General features: G+C 50.6%; 10 protein-coding genes across 10 annotated transcripts; 4 read left to right on the forward strand and 6 right to left on the reverse strand.

The window, feature by feature from the left end:
* Positions 1-111: 111 nt before the first annotated feature.
* On the reverse strand, positions 112-1657 carry cdc43 (protein geranylgeranyltransferase type I subunit CDC43; the record flags this gene model as incomplete). The annotated part of the gene is made up of 5 exons (XM_040940821.1): positions 112-254; positions 319-427; positions 488-864; positions 924-969; positions 1067-1657. 5 exons carry the CDS (start codon positions 1655-1657, stop codon positions 112-114), a joined length of 1266 nt encoding a protein of 421 aa, XP_040806454.1.
* A 168-nt stretch (positions 1658-1825) lies between these two features.
* BO72DRAFT_443904 (uncharacterized protein) lies at positions 1826-3219 on the forward strand. The gene is made up of 3 exons (XM_040943690.1): positions 1826-2230; positions 2315-2719; positions 2850-3219. The coding sequence occupies exons 1-3, from the start codon at positions 2093-2095 to the stop codon at positions 2913-2915; spliced, it is 609 nt and encodes a 202-aa protein (XP_040806455.1). The 5' UTR covers positions 1826-2092; the 3' UTR covers positions 2916-3219.
* Positions 3011-4147, reverse strand: BO72DRAFT_92433 (CFEM domain-containing protein). The gene is made up of 3 exons (XM_040950810.1): positions 3858-4147; positions 3635-3767; positions 3011-3531 (listed from the first exon to the last, which is right to left on the reverse strand). Exons 1-3 carry the CDS (start codon positions 3942-3944, stop codon positions 3191-3193), a joined length of 561 nt encoding a protein of 186 aa, XP_040806456.1. The 5' UTR covers positions 3945-4147; the 3' UTR covers positions 3011-3190.
* A 1358-nt stretch (positions 4148-5505) lies between these two features.
* Positions 5506-7621, forward strand: BO72DRAFT_491497 (putative MFS transporter; the record flags this gene model as incomplete). The annotated part of the gene is made up of 7 exons (XM_040948192.1): positions 5506-5548; positions 5607-5740; positions 5809-6198; positions 6268-6792; positions 6857-7265; positions 7320-7487; positions 7551-7621. 7 exons carry the CDS (start codon positions 5506-5508, stop codon positions 7619-7621), a joined length of 1740 nt encoding a protein of 579 aa, XP_040806457.1.
* Positions 7622-7856: 235 nt separating this feature from the next.
* BO72DRAFT_443905 (uncharacterized protein) lies at positions 7857-8966 on the reverse strand. Its single transcript, XM_040943691.1, has 2 exons — positions 8033-8966; positions 7857-7965 (listed from the first exon to the last, which is right to left on the reverse strand). The coding sequence occupies exons 1-2, from the start codon at positions 8789-8791 to the stop codon at positions 7912-7914; spliced, it is 813 nt and encodes a 270-aa protein (XP_040806458.1). The 5' UTR covers positions 8792-8966; the 3' UTR covers positions 7857-7911.
* Positions 8967-9958: 992 nt separating this feature from the next.
* Positions 9959-12860, forward strand: BO72DRAFT_367489 (uncharacterized protein; the record flags this gene model as incomplete). Its single annotated transcript, XM_040940842.1, has 3 exons — positions 9959-10484; positions 10552-11850; positions 11908-12860. The coding sequence occupies 3 exons, from the start codon at positions 9959-9961 to the stop codon at positions 12858-12860; spliced, it is 2778 nt and encodes a 925-aa protein (XP_040806459.1).
* A 484-nt stretch (positions 12861-13344) lies between these two features.
* Positions 13345-15095, forward strand: ptyA (putative tyrosine/serine protein phosphatase). Its single transcript, XM_040947242.1, has 5 exons — positions 13345-13597; positions 13650-13686; positions 13823-13902; positions 13997-14260; positions 14481-15095. The coding sequence occupies exons 1-5, from the start codon at positions 13479-13481 to the stop codon at positions 15037-15039; spliced, it is 1059 nt and encodes a 352-aa protein (XP_040806460.1). The 5' UTR covers positions 13345-13478; the 3' UTR covers positions 15040-15095.
* Positions 15096-15225: 130 nt separating this feature from the next.
* On the reverse strand, positions 15226-16657 carry BO72DRAFT_443910 (Frag1/DRAM/Sfk1 family protein). The gene is made up of 5 exons (XM_040943692.1): positions 16617-16657; positions 16466-16547; positions 16088-16357; positions 15757-15962; positions 15226-15688 (listed from the first exon to the last, which is right to left on the reverse strand). The coding sequence occupies exons 2-5, from the start codon at positions 16543-16545 to the stop codon at positions 15462-15464; spliced, it is 783 nt and encodes a 260-aa protein (XP_040806461.1). The 5' UTR covers positions 16546-16547; positions 16617-16657; the 3' UTR covers positions 15226-15461.
* A 1062-nt stretch (positions 16658-17719) lies between these two features.
* On the reverse strand, positions 17720-18676 carry BO72DRAFT_491502 (uncharacterized protein; the record flags this gene model as incomplete). Its single annotated transcript, XM_040948193.1, has 1 exon — positions 17720-18676. One exon carries the CDS (start codon positions 18674-18676, stop codon positions 17720-17722), a length of 957 nt encoding a protein of 318 aa, XP_040806462.1.
* A 263-nt stretch (positions 18677-18939) lies between these two features.
* On the reverse strand, positions 18940-19464 carry BO72DRAFT_491503 (putative COPII vesicles protein Yip3; the record flags this gene model as incomplete). The annotated part of the gene is made up of 1 exon (XM_040948194.1): positions 18940-19464. One exon carries the CDS (start codon positions 19462-19464, stop codon positions 18940-18942), a length of 525 nt encoding a protein of 174 aa, XP_040806463.1.
* Between the last annotated feature and the right edge of the window lie 889 nt (positions 19465-20353).

Genomic DNA, 20353 nt, shown 5'->3' on the forward strand with positions numbered 1-20353 from the left:
TGTCCCGTTCGTTGATTTATATACCAATCGTGGGTAGTGAAACTGGCCGACGATCAGGGGCACTGTCCCCAGCACCCCGTTATCTTGTCCGTTAGTCTCGTATCTACTGGTTCAAATATTCTCTTGCCACCAGGGAAGAGAGTGCAGGTGGTCCAGTGCCCGTTGGCTTATACACAGCGCTGGATCAACATCGTCCAGCCCTTCTTCGCCTTGAAACGCAAGGGCCACCAGGCCAAAGTAGGAGTGTAGAAGATCTGCAGGGCGGTAATGAGTGAGTGGAAAAAGCCGAATAAGGAACTTTGGACAGAGGAAACTCACCAGGTGGTTCCCCAACGCCTTTCCCAAACCCCCCAATGATGTGCTGCGTCTTGTCCAAGAGATATTGGCGGTTTCGATCCGCGTCGACCAGCGCTAACCGGTCCATCATCTGTGCGCAATAATCAAATCAGATAACGCCCATCGAGTATTAAGACACAGGGTTTCTCACAGCCAGAGTTGCCAGATTCCAGAAAGAATAACATGTGTCGGCGTTCTTGTTGCATCGGCCATTAAAGCCAGCCCATCGCAATGACTCCTCTGTTGGCGGGAAAAGGGCAGGGAGTTCATCCACCTCTGTTCCAGGGTTGACAGCCTGGCCTGCCGCTACTGGTAATGGTTTCTGACCTTCACCAGTCTCACACTTTTCGTAGTCCTCATCAGACTCTTCCTCTATTTCACCAAGCTCGGCCGTCTGTCGGGAGATCAACCAACGGACCAAGGACTCGAACTCCATCGCACCAGGTGAGAGTACTGCTGGCAGGGGATGATTCCTCTCCATTCGACTTAAAAAGGACAAAGCGCCCATCGCGCAATAGGTATGGCCGGCTACAACCCGATCAGTCGGGTGATCAATATCAAGGAGTTATTGAGAGATTCAAACGTACAGTGTGCTTCGCAAAACGGTGCTTCTCCCATGCCGCCGTCATAAGCCTGAAAGTACCATGCAGTTAGCAAGCGCATGAAATAGTGGTAAGGTATGTGTGGACTGTGAGGGTAGAGGATCACAAATGTATGTCGGAGCCCTAACCTGACAAGCCTGAACGAAGGCTGCCATCTTGGATACATCGATATCACTCAGCCCCTGTATGTCTGCGCCACCAAGTCCCCTTAGAATATACCTCGTCCCTGCCGCGCAGCAGCAGAAACGCAAGTCTCCACCTCCCTCTATCTTGCCTCCAGGCCCTAACACTTCGCCGAAACTGCCGTTCTCGCGCTGCAGCCGAGGGAGCCATTGCAGACATTCTATGCGCTTCACTCGTGATAGATCATCGCCCAGGATAACCAAGATGACAAGCGCAAAGAACGTGGACGGCACATTGGCTGGATCCCAAGCTTCATTCACTGGCGATCGAGATTCCACCCCAAAGTCTGTCCCAGTGAAACCTCGAAAGCCCCCTGTAGGCACCTGGCAGTGATAGATCCAGTCGATATACCCTTGTCGCTCTTCGGAGGTGGTCTTGTCTTGGAGTACGCCTAAAAGGTCGAGGCCGGCAACAGTGAAGAAGGCGAGAAGCATGCGATTGGAGTCATTGGATGTGTAGGGTTCTGGAAGAAACGTCTTGAGGCATCGGAGGAAGTACTTGATGTGACGCTCCCTGTTGAAAGTGATCTCATTCATGTTGTCAGTCTTGGTCGGTCCACGAACCTTCCTGGGTTCGGGTGCGGGGAGTTCGGTCGAAGGAACCTCGGAGGTGGACATTCAGAACCTGCAGTAGCTCGAGGGTAAAAATAGAGGTAGAACAACAGACGGTATTCAAAGACAACTCAAAGGTCTCTTTCCATCGACTCGATGATCTCGCAGACGCACGGCTGACCCCATAACGGACTGCTTTCTTCCTCGACTGATCCGTCGGCGAGCGGAACTTCGATCCAGGGCGGCCCCACATCCGGCGGACGAATTCCCCGTGCTCCTGTCGACAAAACATACAGCTACGTGTGTACAATACAGCAATCACACACCCCAATATGTCAGGAGGTAATCCACTCCACCGTTCACACCACTGACAACCTCTATCACACTCACTTGAATGTGCTCCCGATCACAATAGCCTCCATGGGCTTCATATCCTCCAAAACCCTCATACAGGCTCATGCCTTTTTGCTAGTCTTCCTAGCCGTCCATTTGATGAGGTCACCAGCAGTCATCACCGACTCCGACGTCGTATTCATGCTAGGAGAGCTCCTGCAATTGGTAGTTACATCAGTTCCCCAACAAGCCCCCCGACTCTGAAGAACATGTAGTTGCTAATGGATTCTCTTTACCTCTGCTGGCTAGGATGCATCTCCATCGTTCTCCCGTCCTCAATCCCCCTTTGCTCTGTGCGGAATCCTTCTGATCGTCGACGCCCTGGTCGACTACATCCTTGTTTCCAAAATTCCGCAGACCAATGAGGTCCTTGCAATGGCTGAGGCTGCACGGTCTCAGGCTCCGGGCTCTGTGGCAGGGGCTATGCGCGCGAACCCCTTTATGGCTCGGCTCGGCTCGCTCTACTCAGAAGTCTGGACGTTCCTTTCCGCCACACGCTTTTGTGTCTTCTTCGCCGTCTCATTTTTCATCTACCAAAGTCAGCCGTCTGCGAGCGGTATCATGGTGGACTCAGGGGCTGCGTCTGCATCGGCACAGCTTAAGAACCGGGCAATTTTCACATTCGTGTTTATGGAGATGATGTTCTGGCTCTGGGTGGGTTTTCCCCTCCCCTTCTCTATCTTTCCTTCTCCTCCTGCGGAACTAAGTGCTGGCTTTGAGGGCGTCTTCCCTGTGATTTGTACGAGACTTGCACTGCACGTATGAGACTGATATATCGTGCTAGATATTCGTTACTATCCGGGAGGAGAAACAAGCAGTGGCTTCACGGTTTGTAGAGCGTGATCAATAGCTTTTCTATGTTATGGCACATAGAAGGCAATGCTAGGAATGTAAGTGCCTCGTGGCAGAAAAACATGCTCGAGTTCGCACCCCACATATCACAATTGTTGATGGCCTCCTTCGGGCTGCGCCAAACGGATTCAGTTCTCAGAGGCTTGAAAGTCCAGCGTGAGACTAGTGCTTGAAGCAGATATCACATCGAGAAGATGGCGGCGGGGGACCATGACAAAGTCATCCCGCCAAGCCTTCATTCGAAATTGTTATGTCAATGTACGTACATTATCCCTAGGCAAGAAATGCAACGAGAGCCATGCCGACGGCCGCAAAGATACTAGCGTCAGCATACGGCGAGAGCGGGACACCGCCACCCGTGGCAGTAGGGCTACTTCCAGTGTTTGTCTTGACGGAGGTCACTGGCTGGGTGTTTCCTGATGTAGACTGGGTCTTCGTGCCTGTGAGGGTGGTAGTGGCAGAAGCAGTGCTGTTACCGGAGGAGTTGACGGGAGAAGTGGTGGTAGAGGCGCTGGTGGCATTAGTCGAAGTGACCGAGTTGGCACAGCTCGCACTGCTAGGCAGATCTGTCACACCAGCACCACTGCAAAGCTGTACTGTGAACCCGAGAGCAGCTGGGAGGGTGTCAAGGTTTGTTAGCGAGTGATTTATCATCCGGTGTGATATTCCGAGAGTATGTGAATCCCACGTATCAGACGGGAAAGAAGTGCAATGTACCTTTTTCGTCCTGAGGTGAGCAGGATTTGGCAACGCAGCAGGACATATCGCTGATGAAAGACTTGGTGCCGCAGATACAGCCAACGTCAATAGACTGACAGGTCTTGGGGATAGCGCCAGTAGCACACTCTCTCTTGACTCGATACATAACGTTAGTGGGCGGTTAAACAGCGGCCAACATGAAACCGAATGTCACGACGGCTCTGAACGATCTTGCACTTACAGCACATACTGGGAGACTGTCCATGCCTTGAGCCACGACCGAGATAAGGCCGGCGAGGAATGTGATAGCTATGTAGTAGAGCCTCATTCCTGAATCGCAAGTGCGTAATGCTGACGACGCGGGGATTAGCTTCCAGAAGGGATATCAGAAGAAGGTCGCAGGCCGAAGAGATAAAGGATTGATTGAGGAGAAGAAAGGGGATGAAGAGGGAGCCAGGATTCCAGTAAAACCAGAAGAAGCGAAGGAAGAAAAGCTACGGAGGGCCGCGGGCGCTCATGCTCCTTACTTCTGAAACCTGTGAATAACTAGGCTTTGTAATATTGCTAATAAGTAACCACAGATTTCAGGACGGAGTTTAATTATACCACTGTTATATACTACTGCTATTCTCTCTACACCAGATTTGTTACACTGTCTAATTAACATTATCATCACAAGAGGAGAAAATGACTCGACAATGTGCCTTTGGACACCACATTGAAAGCCGTTTTCTATACGATTTCAAGTGTAAGCAGTAAGCCCATCTGTAGCAGGGACTCTGTCATATTCAAGGCTGAACATCTATAAGCAGTGCTTGACATCTGTATCCATGGAAGTTGCTCTAGTATGCATAAATAACTAACCATTATTTCTGCTAATACTAACTAATAAGTTAGCAACTAATACTAATACTAAGTTAATACTTGTGCTAGTAGTACTACAACTACCACCACTACCCCATCTTATATACGGAGCTTTTTGACTAAGTACTGTATTGGCAATATACACTTGCAGTAGAGTATAGTGAATAGGGGAGGTAGTACGCACCAGTCACCTTGGTTGGACAAAGTGTATGCCTGGTTCCACTCAGCCCGCGCTAATCTTTAGAGCTCCAATCTTAAAATTTCCCCCACACCTCCGCGTTCCCCGTGTGTCCCGCAGTCGAGTTACATTAGTACAGTACTGTACATACATACAGCTAGTGAGGGACCAACCACTTACTGGAAAGCAAGGGGTTTATAGGAGCGCAGGAGGTTTCCCCAAGAGAAACCAATTGCTGTAGATGGTTCTTACCAGCAACACACGCCTATCTGTCCTTGAGACCGGAATATTATGCGGAGTGTACTTAATGTAATTGGTGTACTGAACTGTACATTATAATGATACTACGTTCCATGAGATCAGACCAAATGCATGTGAAGTTAGCAAAAGATTAAACTTCCTATGATTGACACCGGGGCATAGCTGCGGTAGAAGAATGTTGGGAACTGCAATGGCATTTTTGTCACCAGCAAACAGCAATATTACAAACTGTGGAACTGTCACTGGCCCTCTTTCTGTTCTTCGGCTGGATCAGTTTCCCACCATCTCACAGACCATTGATCCCAGCTTCTGCTGACCCGTTAACCAGTGGATCCCTGGCAAGGCTCATGGTGTTCAAGGTTCCTTTCTCTCATGCCTCGTCCCTTTTAGAGACAAAATGACGAGTGACAGTACACGGAGATACCATTTCTACACCTAAAGACTTACATTTACTTGTCACCATCCCACGTCCCACCTTGACAGAGTCGACAACCATATTTTAGGCTGCTAGTCAATGCATATCTCTCTCTGGGAATATCCATCTGGCTTCAGAAACCATTGAACAGGTCAACCCTTTTCAGTCACAATGGGACTAGGAGTGTTAGATACAACGGATGTGCATGTGCCAGGTAGGAAACTGTGCTTGTTGCATGGATGACATAGATGAGACTGAAGGACTTCGAGCAGGAACATCAGACATCTTTCAAACGCAGTGCTCCTATGATGGTCAACTACCTGATCCTAGACTGAAGTATGACCGCACATCTTCGATACCAATACTTCTTGTTCCACAACCCAGCGATGATCCCAATGATCCATTGGTGCGTATAAGCAGAAAGAAGAAAATTTTCAAGATCGAGGTGGCATCGACTAATACAACATGGCATAGAATTGGCCACTGTGGAAGCGCGATTGCATTCTGTTCGCTCTCTGCTTTGTCTCCGTCCTGTGCGCAACAACAAGTTCACTAATGGCGGCCAATACTGTAACCATTGCCCTATACTTTGGAAAGAATTTCACATCGGTCGCCCTTCTTACAGGATACCATCTTTGCGGTGTGGGGGTTGCAGGGATCCTCATCGTGCCTACCGCACGCGTCTGGGGCAAGCGCCATCTGTTTCTATTGGGAAATATTCTAATGGCGGCGAGCTGTGCCTGGGCAGGGGCCAGTAAGCATAATTACCAGAGCCTTCTCTGGGCGCGGCTCTTTCAAGGTGTTGCGCTGGCACCCTTCGAAGCTTTGGTCAATGCCTGTGTCGGGGACCTATTCCACGTTCATGTGAGTTTCTCCCCATTGTTGTTATGTCTGATAGATGTCGAGTCCGGCGCTCATGAGATGAATTCTTAGGAGCGGGGCAAGAGGATGGCACTGTCCAACGTTACCTTGTTTGGGGCTGCTTTCCTCACACCTGTCCTAGCTGGCAAAATCACCCATAGTCTGGGCTGGGAATGGACATTCTATCTGGTGTCGATTTTCACGGCGGCAGCACTTCCTCTTACCTTCTTTTGCGTCCCTGAAACTGCATTTCGGCGCCCGAGCGAGCTGGGCATGGAAACAGTCTATGTACATGGCCGCCGCTCGGAGACTGTTGAAAGCCAGCTACCACAAGTCGATCCTGCCGGCGATGATGCTATCCAAGTACGTCGCGAGGTAGGCGGACCAGTGCAACATGCACATTCTACCACAGGAAGACATAGAGGAGGTTCTACGTCCAAAGAAATACCTCGAGATGTTTCAGCTGAGACTGAGCCCCCCGCCAAGGTTCCCTATCTGCAGACTCTCAAACCCTTCAATGGCCGGAAAACCGACGAAAGCTTCTACAAGCTTCTTCTGCGTCCATTTTCCCTATTTTTCCACCCAGCCATTCTCTGGGTAAGCCGTCACCTGCAAGAAACGAGATCATTTTAGCAGCTTCCTGACGTCCAAGATTTTATAGGCATGTCTGATCCAGGGCGTCATTATCGGATGGACTGTCTTCATTGGCGTGGTCCTGGCGGCCATCTTCCTCGGTCCTCCACTGTGGTTTAACGAAGTGCAGACGGGTTATCTCTACACTGGTGCATTCATTGGATCCATTCTGGGCCTGGTGATCTCGGGTCTATTGTCCGATTGGATGAACCAGATTATGATCAAATTCAACCGAGGACGATACGAACCCGAGTTCCGGATCCTCCTGGTCATCTTCCAGCTGATATTCAGCGGGGCCGGGCTGTTTGGCTTCGGCCTCGTTGCTGAGGATATTGCAAGCTACGGCTGGCTCGTAGCGGACGCCTTTTTCGCGTTAGTCATCATCGGGATGGTGATGGGCGCGGTGTCCAGCGCCCTGTACATTGTGGATGCACATCGTGAGTGAAGCTATGTACCGGTGGTCTGAGCCAACTCATAACGAATAATAACAGGAAACATTGCCATTGAATCGTTCACCTGCATGTTGGTGTTCAAGAACCTGTTCAGTTTTGTGCTGACTTTTTTCGCCTACGATTGGTTATTAACAAATGGGATCCGGCCAGCGTTCTTGGCGATTGGCAGCATTCAAATGGCTATTTGTGCTCTCAGTGTTCCTATGTGTAGGTTGCCTTGTCTGCTACCAATGATGTTGAGATCGAGCCGCTCTGCTGACTGGAAGGTAGATTTGTTTGGCAAGTGGAACCGCTCTTTCTTTCACCAACACGATATACTGAAGATCTTGCATCTGTGGTAATCTCATGAAACGGCACGACTTTCCTCGGGACGGACACGGTACAGATCTTGTCATTCTCAACTCATAATAGCACATTAGGAGACAAATTGCCTCCAACAAGTAGACCAGCAGGAAAAACCTGACACTCCGAAGACAGCGCCAGCGCCAGACAGAAAGAAAGCATGTAATTGCTCAATGTGCCCATAAAAAGAATCCAAAATTGCAAATACGATAAGTCGGTCGTGAAAATCATAAATGTCGTTGGCATCTAGAATCAGGTGCTTCTTCCATGCGCCTTGGCTGAACAAAAATCAATAATTCGATGCAAAAACTGTGTCTGACGCGATGACCGCGATGGTCGCAACCTGTAGCACCAAATCACCATCAGTTTGTTCTGCGCGTGCTCAGCCAGTTGGGAGCAAGCTAACGTACCAAAGCCAAATCCACCCCGGGAGTCACAATGACATCCAACACAGGCCTGTAGCCCACGCGCGAGGCTGGCATCAAGGCCAGCTTTTCGTTATGGCGGATACTTTCCCTCACTTCCGCGATCTTACGATCCCCATCAACGATGTCGAACAGTGCGAGGACATTCCCATGCCGCTGTACCTCTAGGGTCAGTACCCGTTCCTCAGGCTGTTTGCCGTCAACGGCGGCGACGTTATCAAAGGTGATGGTGAAGTTTCCCCCGCGCGTGGTCGAGCCAAAGGAGGCGGCCGATCGGCGACTTGCCCGACGCCGCGAACCCGTAGCCAGTGGAGAGTAGGTTTTATCCTTGAGGGACGAGCCCGGGAGCGTGACGGACCAATTGTTGCGGAAAGAGAGGCGTCGGTGCAGCTCAAACAGCGGAAGCCCCGAGGCATCGCGGAATTCGCGGCAAGGACGGTGCGAGAACTTGCGGCCGGTGGCGGTGAAGAGGGTGATTCCATCAAGGTCTTCGATCTTGTACGCCACGGCAGATTGGGCATCGCCTTGGGGGCGCACGACGAGAGTGGTCTTAGTATCGGTGATTTGATCTGCACGAATCGCAATGGGCCGGCCAGGGGCTTTTAGTACTCTACGTATTTGGAGGCTTGAGCTCGAAGATGAAGAAGAAGAGGAAGAGGAAGCCGAGGAGAGAAGGGAGAACAACGGGAGCAAGGCCTGTTGTTGATGTTGTTGTCGGCGGCGGTGAGAGAGAAACCAGAACATGGTGTGGAGCGGAGGAGGAGGAGGAGGAGGAGGAGGAGGAGGAGGATGGGGAAGAGAGAACTGGTAGCAGTAAAGCCCGGTGTGTTTTCTTTTGATCTTCGGTTATTACTACTACTAGTAAATATAGGAAGAGGAAGAGAAAGAGGCCGAGGAAGCAACTGAAGGGAAGAGGAAGGCAGGAGGGGCTTAGCGAATGACTGCTCTGGGTGTAAGAGGGTGAGAATGCAAGTGTGCGGGGGGAGGGAGAGAGAGGGAGAGAGAGGATAAAAGATTAATCGACAATCCTAATGAGTGAGAGGGGGTGGATACGAGAAACAAGGTGAAATTTATAAAATTGCTTGGTCTAGCTAGATGGGGATAGTCTAGCAACAAACTAAAGAAAGAAGTGGCCTTATCATTTACATTAACAACAAGGACAATAAGAATAACAGGGCTTGGAAAGAGCATGATGCCATGCCATTGCGGGCTGGGATGGCCTTAACTTGTCTAAATTAATCCCGCTATAGCCCCATCCCGAGGCTGAGCAGGGAGGAAGAAAGAGAGAGGTAGGAATGAAAATCAGATTTACCAAAAGAAGAGGAAAAGAGTAAGAAAATGAATTTTAACACCTCTACTTTTTTCTTTTTTCTTTTTGTTCTTTTTTCTTTTTGTTCTTTTTTCTTTTTGTTCTTTTTTTTATTTTTCTATTTTTTATTTTTTTCCTGCGCGCCCTGTCTGTCTTGCTTCAGAAATCAGGCACCAGGTGAATTACATCCACGTACTGGAGAGAACTTGTCAATTATAGTTAGTACCAAGTTAGTCGATCTGAGAAGTCAACTGGTAAGGCTGAAGGAGCTGCAGGAGGAAAGGAACTTGGGAAGAACTGACACATACTCTCCGTGTCGGTAACTACCTTACATGCAAACGGACACTGTAGCTGTAAGCTGTAAGCTGTAGCTGTAGCTGTCGCTGTCGCTGTAGGTGTGTAACACTCTTCATGATGACATCAGCTCCGGGAAAGCTGATGTCACTTTTTCTTCTCTCCTGGTCCTTCTAGTGACCCTCTTACCCTCTTACACTCTCTTCTCCATATCCACGGATGGGCCCGGCGCATACGTTCCATACTTTCTGAAGACTGATTGATGCTGGGTTACAGTCGATCCTCCATGATCATCGTCATTACCCATGATGTTCTTCCCCCTCCTTCCGAAAGAGCTTCCCTTCTTCTCTTACTCACACACACTTCTTTTTTTCTTTTCTAAAACTTTATTCTTCTCTTCCCCTCTATCTTTCTCCCTCAAAACTCTCTCCCTCTCTCCCTCTCTCCCCCCCTCTCTCTCTCTCTCTCCCTCTTCCTTTTATTCCTGGCGATACTTCTCACCAAGTAATGTCTTGTTCGGCTTCCCCACGACGGTCGTTATCTTATCATGGCCACTGTTGAACGACCTACTTCTACCACTACCACCACGCTACCGCGTTCCCGCTCCGTGCGTCTGGCGGGTCAAGGTAAGATCGGCGCACCCGATCGCCCTGCTTAATGCTCCTCTTGCATCAGATTATCATGCCCCAGCATTTCGTAATAATAATAGTTATAACTATTGTGGTAATGAAACAACTAATTCCTTCCCAGCTGCCACGGCTGCCCTGTATGTGACCCATCCGGAGCGCAGACTATCGGTGCGTGAGCCTTCCACCGCTGAAACAGAACGCTTGAGTGAGTAACTCTGATCTTGCAAATTGATCGTATCTTCCTCACTAACACATACACCTCACTACCTTAGCCTTGAAAGCGACTGGTTCTCGCCCTGGCTTCAGCCATGCGTCAGCTGTCGCCGCCCTCGCCCATGCCAGAAAGGAAGCGGCCGCGATCCCGGTCGTTGAGCATCAGCGAACCTCGGATTCTCCGAGCCGGGAAGGTTATAAGGCAGCCGCCTATGTCTTTGGGAACCGTCGTTCACCCTCGACGCGCTCTCCCACTTCCTTTGATCTGAAGCAAGACCTGATCGCAGCAGATTCAACCGCTGGGCGTGTTTTAGATGATCGAGAGAAGGCCCTTCGTGCCGCCACCGGTGCGTTGAGCGGCAGCCGGAGGCGAGCCGACTCGGCACCTTTTGATGCCCCCCACCCAGGAATGAGTACCGATGAGGCCCTTGGAGATCTTGACAGCTCCATGGAGGCAAGCAGGATCCAACATATCGCTAACACGAATGCGCGTCTCTACACTGCATCCCCGCCAGTCTCTCCAGAGCGGGAGGAACACGAGCGGAGAAGTGTTATGCAAGCTGCTGCTCTGTCCATGGCCCGGGAGATGTATGCCGCGGTAGAGGCCAAGGAGCAAGGTCAGGTAGGCCATGCTCGAACGAGATCACAGCGTTCACCCACTGGCGCGGAGCCCATAGTTCTCCAACAGGCCTTCAGTCTGCAAGATGCCGCCGAAAAACGCGCGGCTGAAAAGCTCGCCAGCATGCAGGATGAGACAGCCATCTACCGGGAATATTATGGTCTTGAGCCTCAGCCCACTCGGTCCAGCTTGCAACCCCGCAGACGCCGAGCCTCAATTGACACGGATGTCTCCAGTGGGGATGCTGATCGAACATTGGAGATCCGGCACCAAATGTTCAGGCTTCGATCAAAGCTCAATGCCGTAGACGAAAGAAGGGAACAGGACCGTGCACTCTTGATGGAAGCGGCAAGGAAGAACGTCGATGCCACCATTCAAAACATGGAGATGAGAGTCTATGCGGAAACCGGTCGCGCACCCCCGTCCATGCAGAAGGAGATCGAAGAGGCTGCATTGGCACGTGCCATGCTAGAAAGGCAGGAGAGGCAGGAAGCAGACTCGCAGTACCAAGGGGTTGATCGAGTGAATATCAGTTCCAAACGCTTTGTGGACATGTCCGATGTGGAAGCGCTGGCTCGATCTCGGCTACAGCCCACTTTCGACGAAATCACCGACCGAGCCGAGAATCAACGCGCAAGAGAGCTGGAGCAAAGACTGGACCAGGAAGAAGCCCAGCGTCGAGAAGCCATGTACAGCGAACGCGAAGCAGAGACCAAAGCTGAAGAGAAACGTCTACGAGGTAAGTATTTGTCTGAAAGGAGTGTCGCACCGCTACAAGGTCCCTAACTCGCTATAGATTCTTTGAGACTTGAGAACAGGTCTAAAGATGAAAAGAGCTGGCTATGGAAAAGAAAATTGAAGCGCTTCTCCGACCATGAGCCAGATATTGCTGCTAGCACTTCAGGAGGAGTGGTCGATGAAGCAGCCACTGAATCTGCACCACAAACAATCGCCAATGATGATGTCAATGCAACTGCTGCTGGTGCGGTAGCCGAGCCCACTTCTAGCGAGCTTGTGACCAAACCAGAATCTAAGTTCAGGTCGTGGTTCAAAGGTCGCATGGGGCGCCGCACAAGCTCGAACCAGGCTGAAAGCCCTAGAGAGTCGAAGGAAGCCAAAGTAGGCACTGACGTGCCACAAACAGAAAATGTCGCAGGTCAAACAGGACTCGAAGAAACAGCTGGGCCATTGGGCGCAAGCAAGACCAAAGAAATCAAGGCTTCGAGCACATCCGAGCCACCGCAAACTACTGAAGGTGGTGAAGGAAGAGCATGGGACATTGCTCATCCAGAGGGTATATCTCCTGAGATGCCAGAGCTTCCTGCCACGGTTGAAGCACCCAAAGAAGGGGCTTTGGACGAGGAACCACAAAAAGCGGCGCTTCAGTCCCATCCCATGACGGCAATATCCATCGATGATGGCAGTGCAGAGCAACCTAGTCGTATCGATGAGGATGCAGTCCAACAAGCTTCTAATGCCAAAGACGTGCCGGCTGATGAGACCAGTCGTAACCGATTGATGTCTGGCTTCAAGAAGATGGTCTCGAGGAGCTCAACCGAGGCGAAGACTGGTGGGGCTGTCAAGCATGACGTCGCCCGAAGAAGCTCGGAGGCAATCCCAAAGCATACTGTAGAGGGAGCAGACCGACGGGCAAGTGTGCCTGAACATGGCCAAGTTCTACCCTCATCGGCGGGGAATCGAACCAGCGATGGCACGGGCCGAGAATCGCGCTTTTCCGAGAAATTGTAGAATGAAGCTGGGTGCCTGCCGCTCTGGTGCCTGCCGCTCTGTGGGCGTTTTGTCTGGTTCCGATACCTTAATCTGAGAGGACCACCACTCAATCTCGTAGTCAACCTCTATTAGTTAGTTCTGTCACTAATCCTGTTTTATGGTTCATGGTTCATGGTTCACGGTTAGTGTTTATGGGATTTTTTTTTCTTTCTTTTTCGTCGTGTCCGGTTTCTTTAGGTTTTTATAAGGGGTTGGGGAGGCTGCTTTTCGTCTAAAAGGGTACAAGGATCCTGGGTACAGTACAATAAATCTAATGCCGGATAAGCCCGGAGGACTATAAGTCGATAAGTGATATTTTATAGTTGTATGTAATGTAGTAGTTAGTGTTTGTGTCTAATGATCATAAAGAAGAGCGTGAGGCTGAGACTAGGCCTAAAGAGCAACTGGTCGGTTTCACATTCCCCCGATCCACTCCCGCTCCCATCCATCCATCTCTCCTTCACGTTTCCCCATCTCCTCATCCCCTGGCATGCTCGGCATGGTTGCATGCATTCTCGTATATGGTTTAGATTAGTCTCCACGGCCACCCACAAACATATACTTCCGAATTCTATTAACAATCTTCCCCTCTAAGCGATGGTCATAGCCCACCTCCGCCAGTCGAGTATTGACCTCGACTCGGCTGATCGACCATTTGACAATATCATCAACTTTCGGGATGTTGGCCGAACCGTCAACGAGGTGCTCGGTCGACGGTATGTAGGGCACAACGACGCCTACAACGCATTGCTAACAACTCCTGCACAGGGTAATCAAAGAGGGTCTTCTCTTCCGAAGTGCCAGGGTACAGTACCTATCCCTGTCTATCATTCCAGATTTCACTCCCGCCAGAGTACTGTATGATCCAGCTACTCGATCCAAGGAGAACCACTCCAGACCACCTCAGTGGAACTAAAATCCTCTTTCTCCATGTAATCTAGTTAGACGAAGCCTCCGAGCGTGACAAGCGTCGTCTGACTGAAGAGTACCATATCTCCACCATTATTGACCTTCGATCCAGGTGGGTGTACAGTGCACGCGTAACTTCACCCCTCCCAGAAGGCGTCTGAGACACAGATACATGGTGCCCAGGAACTAAAGCCCTTGGATCCCAGTACTGAACACCACATGGCCGCCACGAAACGCCTTTCTGAGTTGGAGATCTCCCGTGCTTCCTGCAATCAGTCTAGCGACCATGCCAATCCCACTACTGCAACTGCATCTCCCACGTCTCCTCCTCCCACGACCTCCTCCTCCTCCTCCAGCCCAGATGACATCCACCTCGTTGATCTCCCACATGTCCAACGTAGGCTGGTCAGTCTCACCGGCAGAGCTTTTGAGCGAGCTTTACTTTGGCGCCTTGATTGGTGGAACTTCCTGTAATTTCCCCCTCCCCCCCCACCTTCCCGCCATCTCTTCCCTCCTCTCTTCCTGGGTTTCCCTTCCCCTTCCCTCTTTTGAAGTCGGGGAACCTCTTGACAGGTCCTTGGCCCCCAATACCCACCACATAAACAAGAAAAGAAAGAACGAAAGAGGGGGGAACTCGCAGGCGGCAGCAAACCAGACGGAGTACAGACTAACCAGTCTTACCTATCCAAGAAAAGTCATTACGCTTGCAGCATCCGGCTACCGGGCCGACGCTGTCATTATCGTGGGCCAGCAGGTCATGTCTCCACGCGGCCTCATCGGGCTTGGCATCGATACTCTCGATAGTAGCTTCAGCGAGATGAGAGAGATTTTCGAATTGCTTGCCGGTAGCGAGACACAGGCTAGCTCGGAACTTAGCACAACCGATAGTAGCACGGATCCTTCGTCTGCCGCGTCACCCTACCCTGTTCTCGTCCACTGCACTCAGGGTAAAGACCGCACGGGGTTGATCATTCTTCTCCTTCTGCTTCTGACGGGTGCTGTAACCCCAGAAGCCATCCGGGCCGACTATGTTCTCTCCGAGGGAGAGTTGGTCGTCGAGGTGGAGGAGCGGATGAAAGAGATCCGCATGCTAGGGCTGTCAGAGGACTATACCAAATGTCCCGATGGGTTTACTGCACAGATCTGTGCGCATCTAGAGACTAAGTATGGGGGCGTGGAGGGATATCTGAAACAGGTGGGGGTGGACCAACTAGACCTGGAGCGAGTCAGGAAAAGTTTACTCGCATGATACATCTTAGGCTAGGTTCAGCATGATAGAATAAAAACCCTATGGGTAGAATCTAGACGACTCTCTACAAAACCACAATTGGGAAGCAACTAAGTACAACAATTGAAGCATGGCATATACGCAATGATAGTCTGATATCATGTAAAAACTGGTAAGTCATCATGCATTCCAAATACAAGAATTAGGCAGAAATGACATCCAAGATGATCACACCAGACTCAAGAAGACAGAACAGTCAGGGTCAAGAGATATGCCAAAAAGAAAAAAAAAAAAAAAAAACTCCATCTGCTCAAAACCAATTCACAGGGTATCATGACGTTATGCTCTCGTCTCACATGTGTGAATATATATATATATATTTATATGTGTGTGTCCACTGAAGGTTATCGAACTCTCCAAGGTGGAAGAAATTGAACGATTATCTAATAAATCCGTTGACCGCGATAGTAGTTGGCATTGGGCCCGGCCGAGTCGGTGGTGACGGGTACTTCTTCAGTCCCTTCGTCGCTGCTGTTGCTGACATGGGCGTGCCCGTTCCGGCCCATCTCGATGCGCTTCTCGCCCTGCGGCACGTGTTTTCGGGTGCGAACCGAGGGCAACAAGTCAACCACAAAGGACAGGACATAGAATGTAAAAATCAAAGCGATCACTGTAGTTCAGGTACCGTCTATCAGTTATCCCGTTCAATTTCAGCACGATCACTACCATATGACCTACCCCATTCTAAGACCGCAGCGGCATTGCGATAATGTCCGCCCTTATTTCCCAAGACGCCGAACGCAATGGCCAGCGCAATCTCGATAATGACGAAGGAGAGCTTGATGATGAAACTGGCCAGGAGGACACGATGCTGGGAGCGGTAGAAAATCCCTAGCCGCCAGTATTCGCAGCAGATGAGGATTGCGCTGATGAGGTAACCCACCCTGGCAAATGGTAAGGCGAAATGCGTTAGCAACTCCTGGCTTCTTTCCAATGCGCGCTTCTTTCACCGGCCGTGTTCCAACAGTGCTATGTGCTGCGCTTTGCTGGTACGTTGAATAGGACTTACAAGAACATCACCAGAAACCCGTCATGCATATGCGGATGCCGCAACGTATCGAAGATTGATAGCAGGATCAAACCCAGTGCACCGGCGATCGAGAAGCAGATGGAGGCGATCGCACAGCTTTTATCAAACAGACCCTTGTTGGGTACCAGCTGCCCTGCGTGACGAAGCCATCGTTCGGAGAGAAAGGAGAGGTCGAGAAAGGCGACAGTCACGCAGCTCCCTGCAATGAAAAGGGGCTTGAGGCCCTGAGCACCAATGTCGGAGATATATCTATAAATGTCCAGAGATAGTCCCGTTAGTTCGTGAACTGGGGGCTGAAAACTGGACATCGATGCTCGTGTGGTTTGTCTTGACGACAGTCACAGGGTATAGACTCACGCGATTGTTTGGCCGGTTTCCATACTGGCGTATATAGGGCTACCTTCTCGAGCCCAGGTTGCCAACATGGCAATTAGCATGGCTGGATCAAGCAACCAAATGGTTAGCGATCGTGCCTGAATATTGCGGTGGGATAAGATGAGCTACGTACCAACCCAGGTGCATGCTGAAATGACTGGAAAGACCCAAAATGAGATGATCCACATGGTCAGGTATGTATCAAATCCTTGCGCCGCGATCGATGCGCCGTAAGAAGCCTTGTACGAGACTGTTGTTCGTTCGTTTTCCCGTTTTCTACGAGGAATAATGACTTGAGGCCGTTTTAATGATGTGATGAGTAGTACAGTACTGGAATTAGTACAGTACGTACACCTTGGGAGCGTTCAAGCAATCGGCTGGAACGGAAGGGGCGGAAGTGGCTTAAGCCTGCCGATGCAGTACCAAGCTTTGAACCTGGGAGCAGGCCTTGGATGGAATTAATTAGATTAATGTAGAGATTTTGGAACGAACAAACACAAGACGACGAAGATGATAGGGAAAGAGGGAAAGAGGAGAGGAGGGTAGGGAAAGGAGGTGATTATCAATAATCAATTGCTCAGGCAGGAAACAGATCCATGACGACGATGAGAAGGAAGAGAGACCCACCGAGCAGCATTACTCGTACTAGCTAAGGTTCCTTAGTCTAACATCTCACTCAGCATTAACATCATCATCATCTTCTTCTTCTTCTTCTTCATCATCATCATCACTCCGCAGGCTTCGTCGACGTCATCGTCGCAATTTTCCTCTTCCCCCTCCGGCAAATCTTTCCATGTTCAAGCTTAGCTCAAGCTTAGCAAGTCTCTTCATCTCCGATTTGTTTATACTCGAGAGGCCTCCTTTTTTTTTTTTCTTTCTTTTCTCTATCCCCTTCCCTTTTCTTTCTTGGGTCAGGTGGTTATATCCGAAGGCAGCCCGCTCAGTTACTATACTTACGCTCAAATAATACATATATATATATATATTCAGATCCATTCTCATATGCTGACTCTAAACCCACTTCCTAGGCTAGTCGTGAACCAGTTACGTGGGTACTCCTTCCTTGTTTGATCCACCCCGCCAAATAAGTTACCACGTATCCACGTACCTGCTAGGATCTTCGCATCGCACGGTGACAATGACAATTGCTTTTGAGTCGGATAGCTAAAGGACACTCTAATCTAAACAAATCTCCAGGACACGCTTCATAGGTTACAGGCACAAGCTTACGGAGCTTCAGGGACGACTGCCGCGATGATAACTTCCTCTCCCAACTGGCACCCGCGTTGGCATGCCAAGCGGCACTCGCCGCTCCAACACGTCTACTATGTGCACTTCATCGCTACTGTCCTCCAGCCCACTGCTTCGATTTGCTCCATCCTCTCGGGGGTATTGCTCCGTCACTCTCCCCGGCCACCCTTGATTCATAGTCGCACTCCGTGCGCTGTTAGGACGATCGTCAAAAATATTCCGATAGCTAGATATCGATGTCTTTCCTGAATGGCCGACCGAGTCGCGTCGAGGATCTAGCGGGTACGACGGAGATTCTATAGGATGAAGGGGCCGATGGGAGGATACCCGTTGGGTATCGTCGTGGAGAGGACGCGTGAAGGCCGGCCTCCGCATGGAGCCAGGATTGCGAACAAGAGGTACTGCTGGTAAACGCTCCAGTGAGTAAGCTGGCTGAAGTGGAGATCGAGGGGGCGTGTGACTAGACTGAGAGCGAGAAGATGGCGATCGGGGTGAGGCTTCGGGGTTGTGAGAAGCACCCGAAGTGCGCGCCCAAAAGGCATAAGCACTGTTGTTTTCTGCAAGGGGAGACGGCACGCTGTGCTTTCTCGGGGAGGATGACACATAGGAACCACCACGAGGTGCTTCCCCTGCAACTCGCTGGCTGGAACTTTCAGGAGGCTTCAGGTATCGATTGTCAAACAACGTCCCTTTCCAAGCGTTGGCACGGGTTTCTTGCTCGGTTCCGCTCCTCGACCCGGTCCGCATGCGTTCGATCGCCTCTAGCTCCCGTTTCGATAAACGCACGTTCTTCTGGCCCTGAACCTGCGCGTGTCGTATCCGGTCGAGAGCCTGATCTACCAGTCGCTCCTCCTTGTCCTTCATGGCCAACTGCACTGCATAAGCCACCGTGCTGTCCATGCTATCCTGTAGGTCGTAGTCCATCTCATCGACAGCAGCCATTTCGTCTTCGTAGAACGCGTCATACTCTACCAATCGCCTCCGTCGAATCGATCCTCCATTGATCTCCCGATCCGCTGCCTGCCTTGCCTGTGATATGCGCATATCTTGACGACTGTACATATCGTCCTCCTCACTGTCAAGCTCCTCAACTCTTGAGCTCTCATCCACCCACGGAGCCGCACGTCTCCTGGTTTGTCTCCCCACTCGTGCCCGCGGTGGTCTTCCCCATCGGGGCATACCGTAAGGAGTTCGCGGCCGACCACCTAGACCGCCTCCTCGGAAAAAGCATTCTCGATTGGTTTATCCATGAAAGCGGCGTGACCGAAGACGGCCACGCCGGTGGCTCCGATCAACCAGAGCACAGTAGCGATGGGCGAGGCCCAGAATCCTAGGGGGACCGCGACAAGTAGCAGCCCAGTGTATAGCTGGGAGGTGTTGAAGCGGGCAACGCCCAAATCGAGGTCTCGGCCCTGGAGCTTGCCAATTCCGTAAAGACCACCTGTCACGAAGATGATAACAAAGAGCAGGACCGGGTTGGTCAGCAAGCTATAGATGCTAAGCATCACGAAGACGGCAGCATAATTGCTCGAGAAATAAGACAAGTTGTAGTTCACTCGGCTCTGAACCTCGCCAAAGTTGGCGGGCTTTGAGATACGCTTGACATCCAGGAATTCGGAAACAGGACGGAGGTTAGCGAAGCGCGTGCTAAAGGATTGGGAGCGAACACTGTTGAAACGGTCACCGAATCGCGAGGTGATCGCATCAATAGGAAATTGGAGGGGACTCATGTTGGAAAGTCTAGTGGATGGCGGAAATGGATGTAGAAGGAAGGAATAGTAAACACAAACTTAGGTTGGGTAGCAGAATAGAGGTAGCAGAAAGATGTAGCTCGTGGCGACGATGATGGGCAATAAAGATGAAAGAAGAATTGCTTTGGTCAACACGAATGAAACGAGGTAGGCAGGAGATCAAGAGAGAGAAAAGGGGGGGGGGGGAGGAATGGCGAGAAGTCGGAGAAAGCAGTGGTGAACAGAAAGAGTTTCCGCAACTGAATGACTTGAACTGGCTTAGTTGGCCCGAACGCCCAAGCCCAGTCCTTTTTGGTCACCCCCGGCGCGCGGAAAGCCAACTAAGCATAGACACAGACCACAATAACAGACAAAGTGCTGGGGAGCAAAAGACAAGTCTGTCGACTTGGGAAGCAACCAAAGCCTCCCAAACCGGCCAAAACACAAATTCAAACTGGATGGAAAGGGCAGGGGAAAAAATCAAATTGGATCCGTGAAGTAACTTGTTAGGGGAGAGCACGAAAACAACTGAAGAAGAAAGTTGAAGTGGATGCTCTAAGAATAGAAATAGAGAGAAAGAGAGATGCTGGATGCGGCAGCGCAGTGGGGAAGCACAGCAAATGTCTTGTCGACATGCTAAGCAGACCAAGGGCAATTAATCATCCTCTCTTATGTTCTAGTTATCTTTCTTTCTTTCTTTCTTTCTTCCTTTCTTCCTTTCTTCCCTCTTTTCACTTTAACTGTCTTTTTTGTCCTTGCCTTCAGTCCCTGGTGAGAGGCGTGTTCTCTTTCCGTCCAGGCACCGGTAACGTACAGTAGCCGTATCGTTGCCTCAGGCTGGGAACCTTTGGAGATAAAGAGGATCAGAGGTTAAGTAGTGCAAGGTATC

This window comes from Aspergillus fijiensis (genome assembly GCF_003184825.1).
Source record: "Aspergillus fijiensis CBS 313.89 unplaced genomic scaffold BO72scaffold_2, whole genome shotgun sequence".
In the NCBI taxonomy this organism is placed as follows: domain Eukaryota; kingdom Fungi; phylum Ascomycota; class Eurotiomycetes; order Eurotiales; family Aspergillaceae; genus Aspergillus; species Aspergillus fijiensis.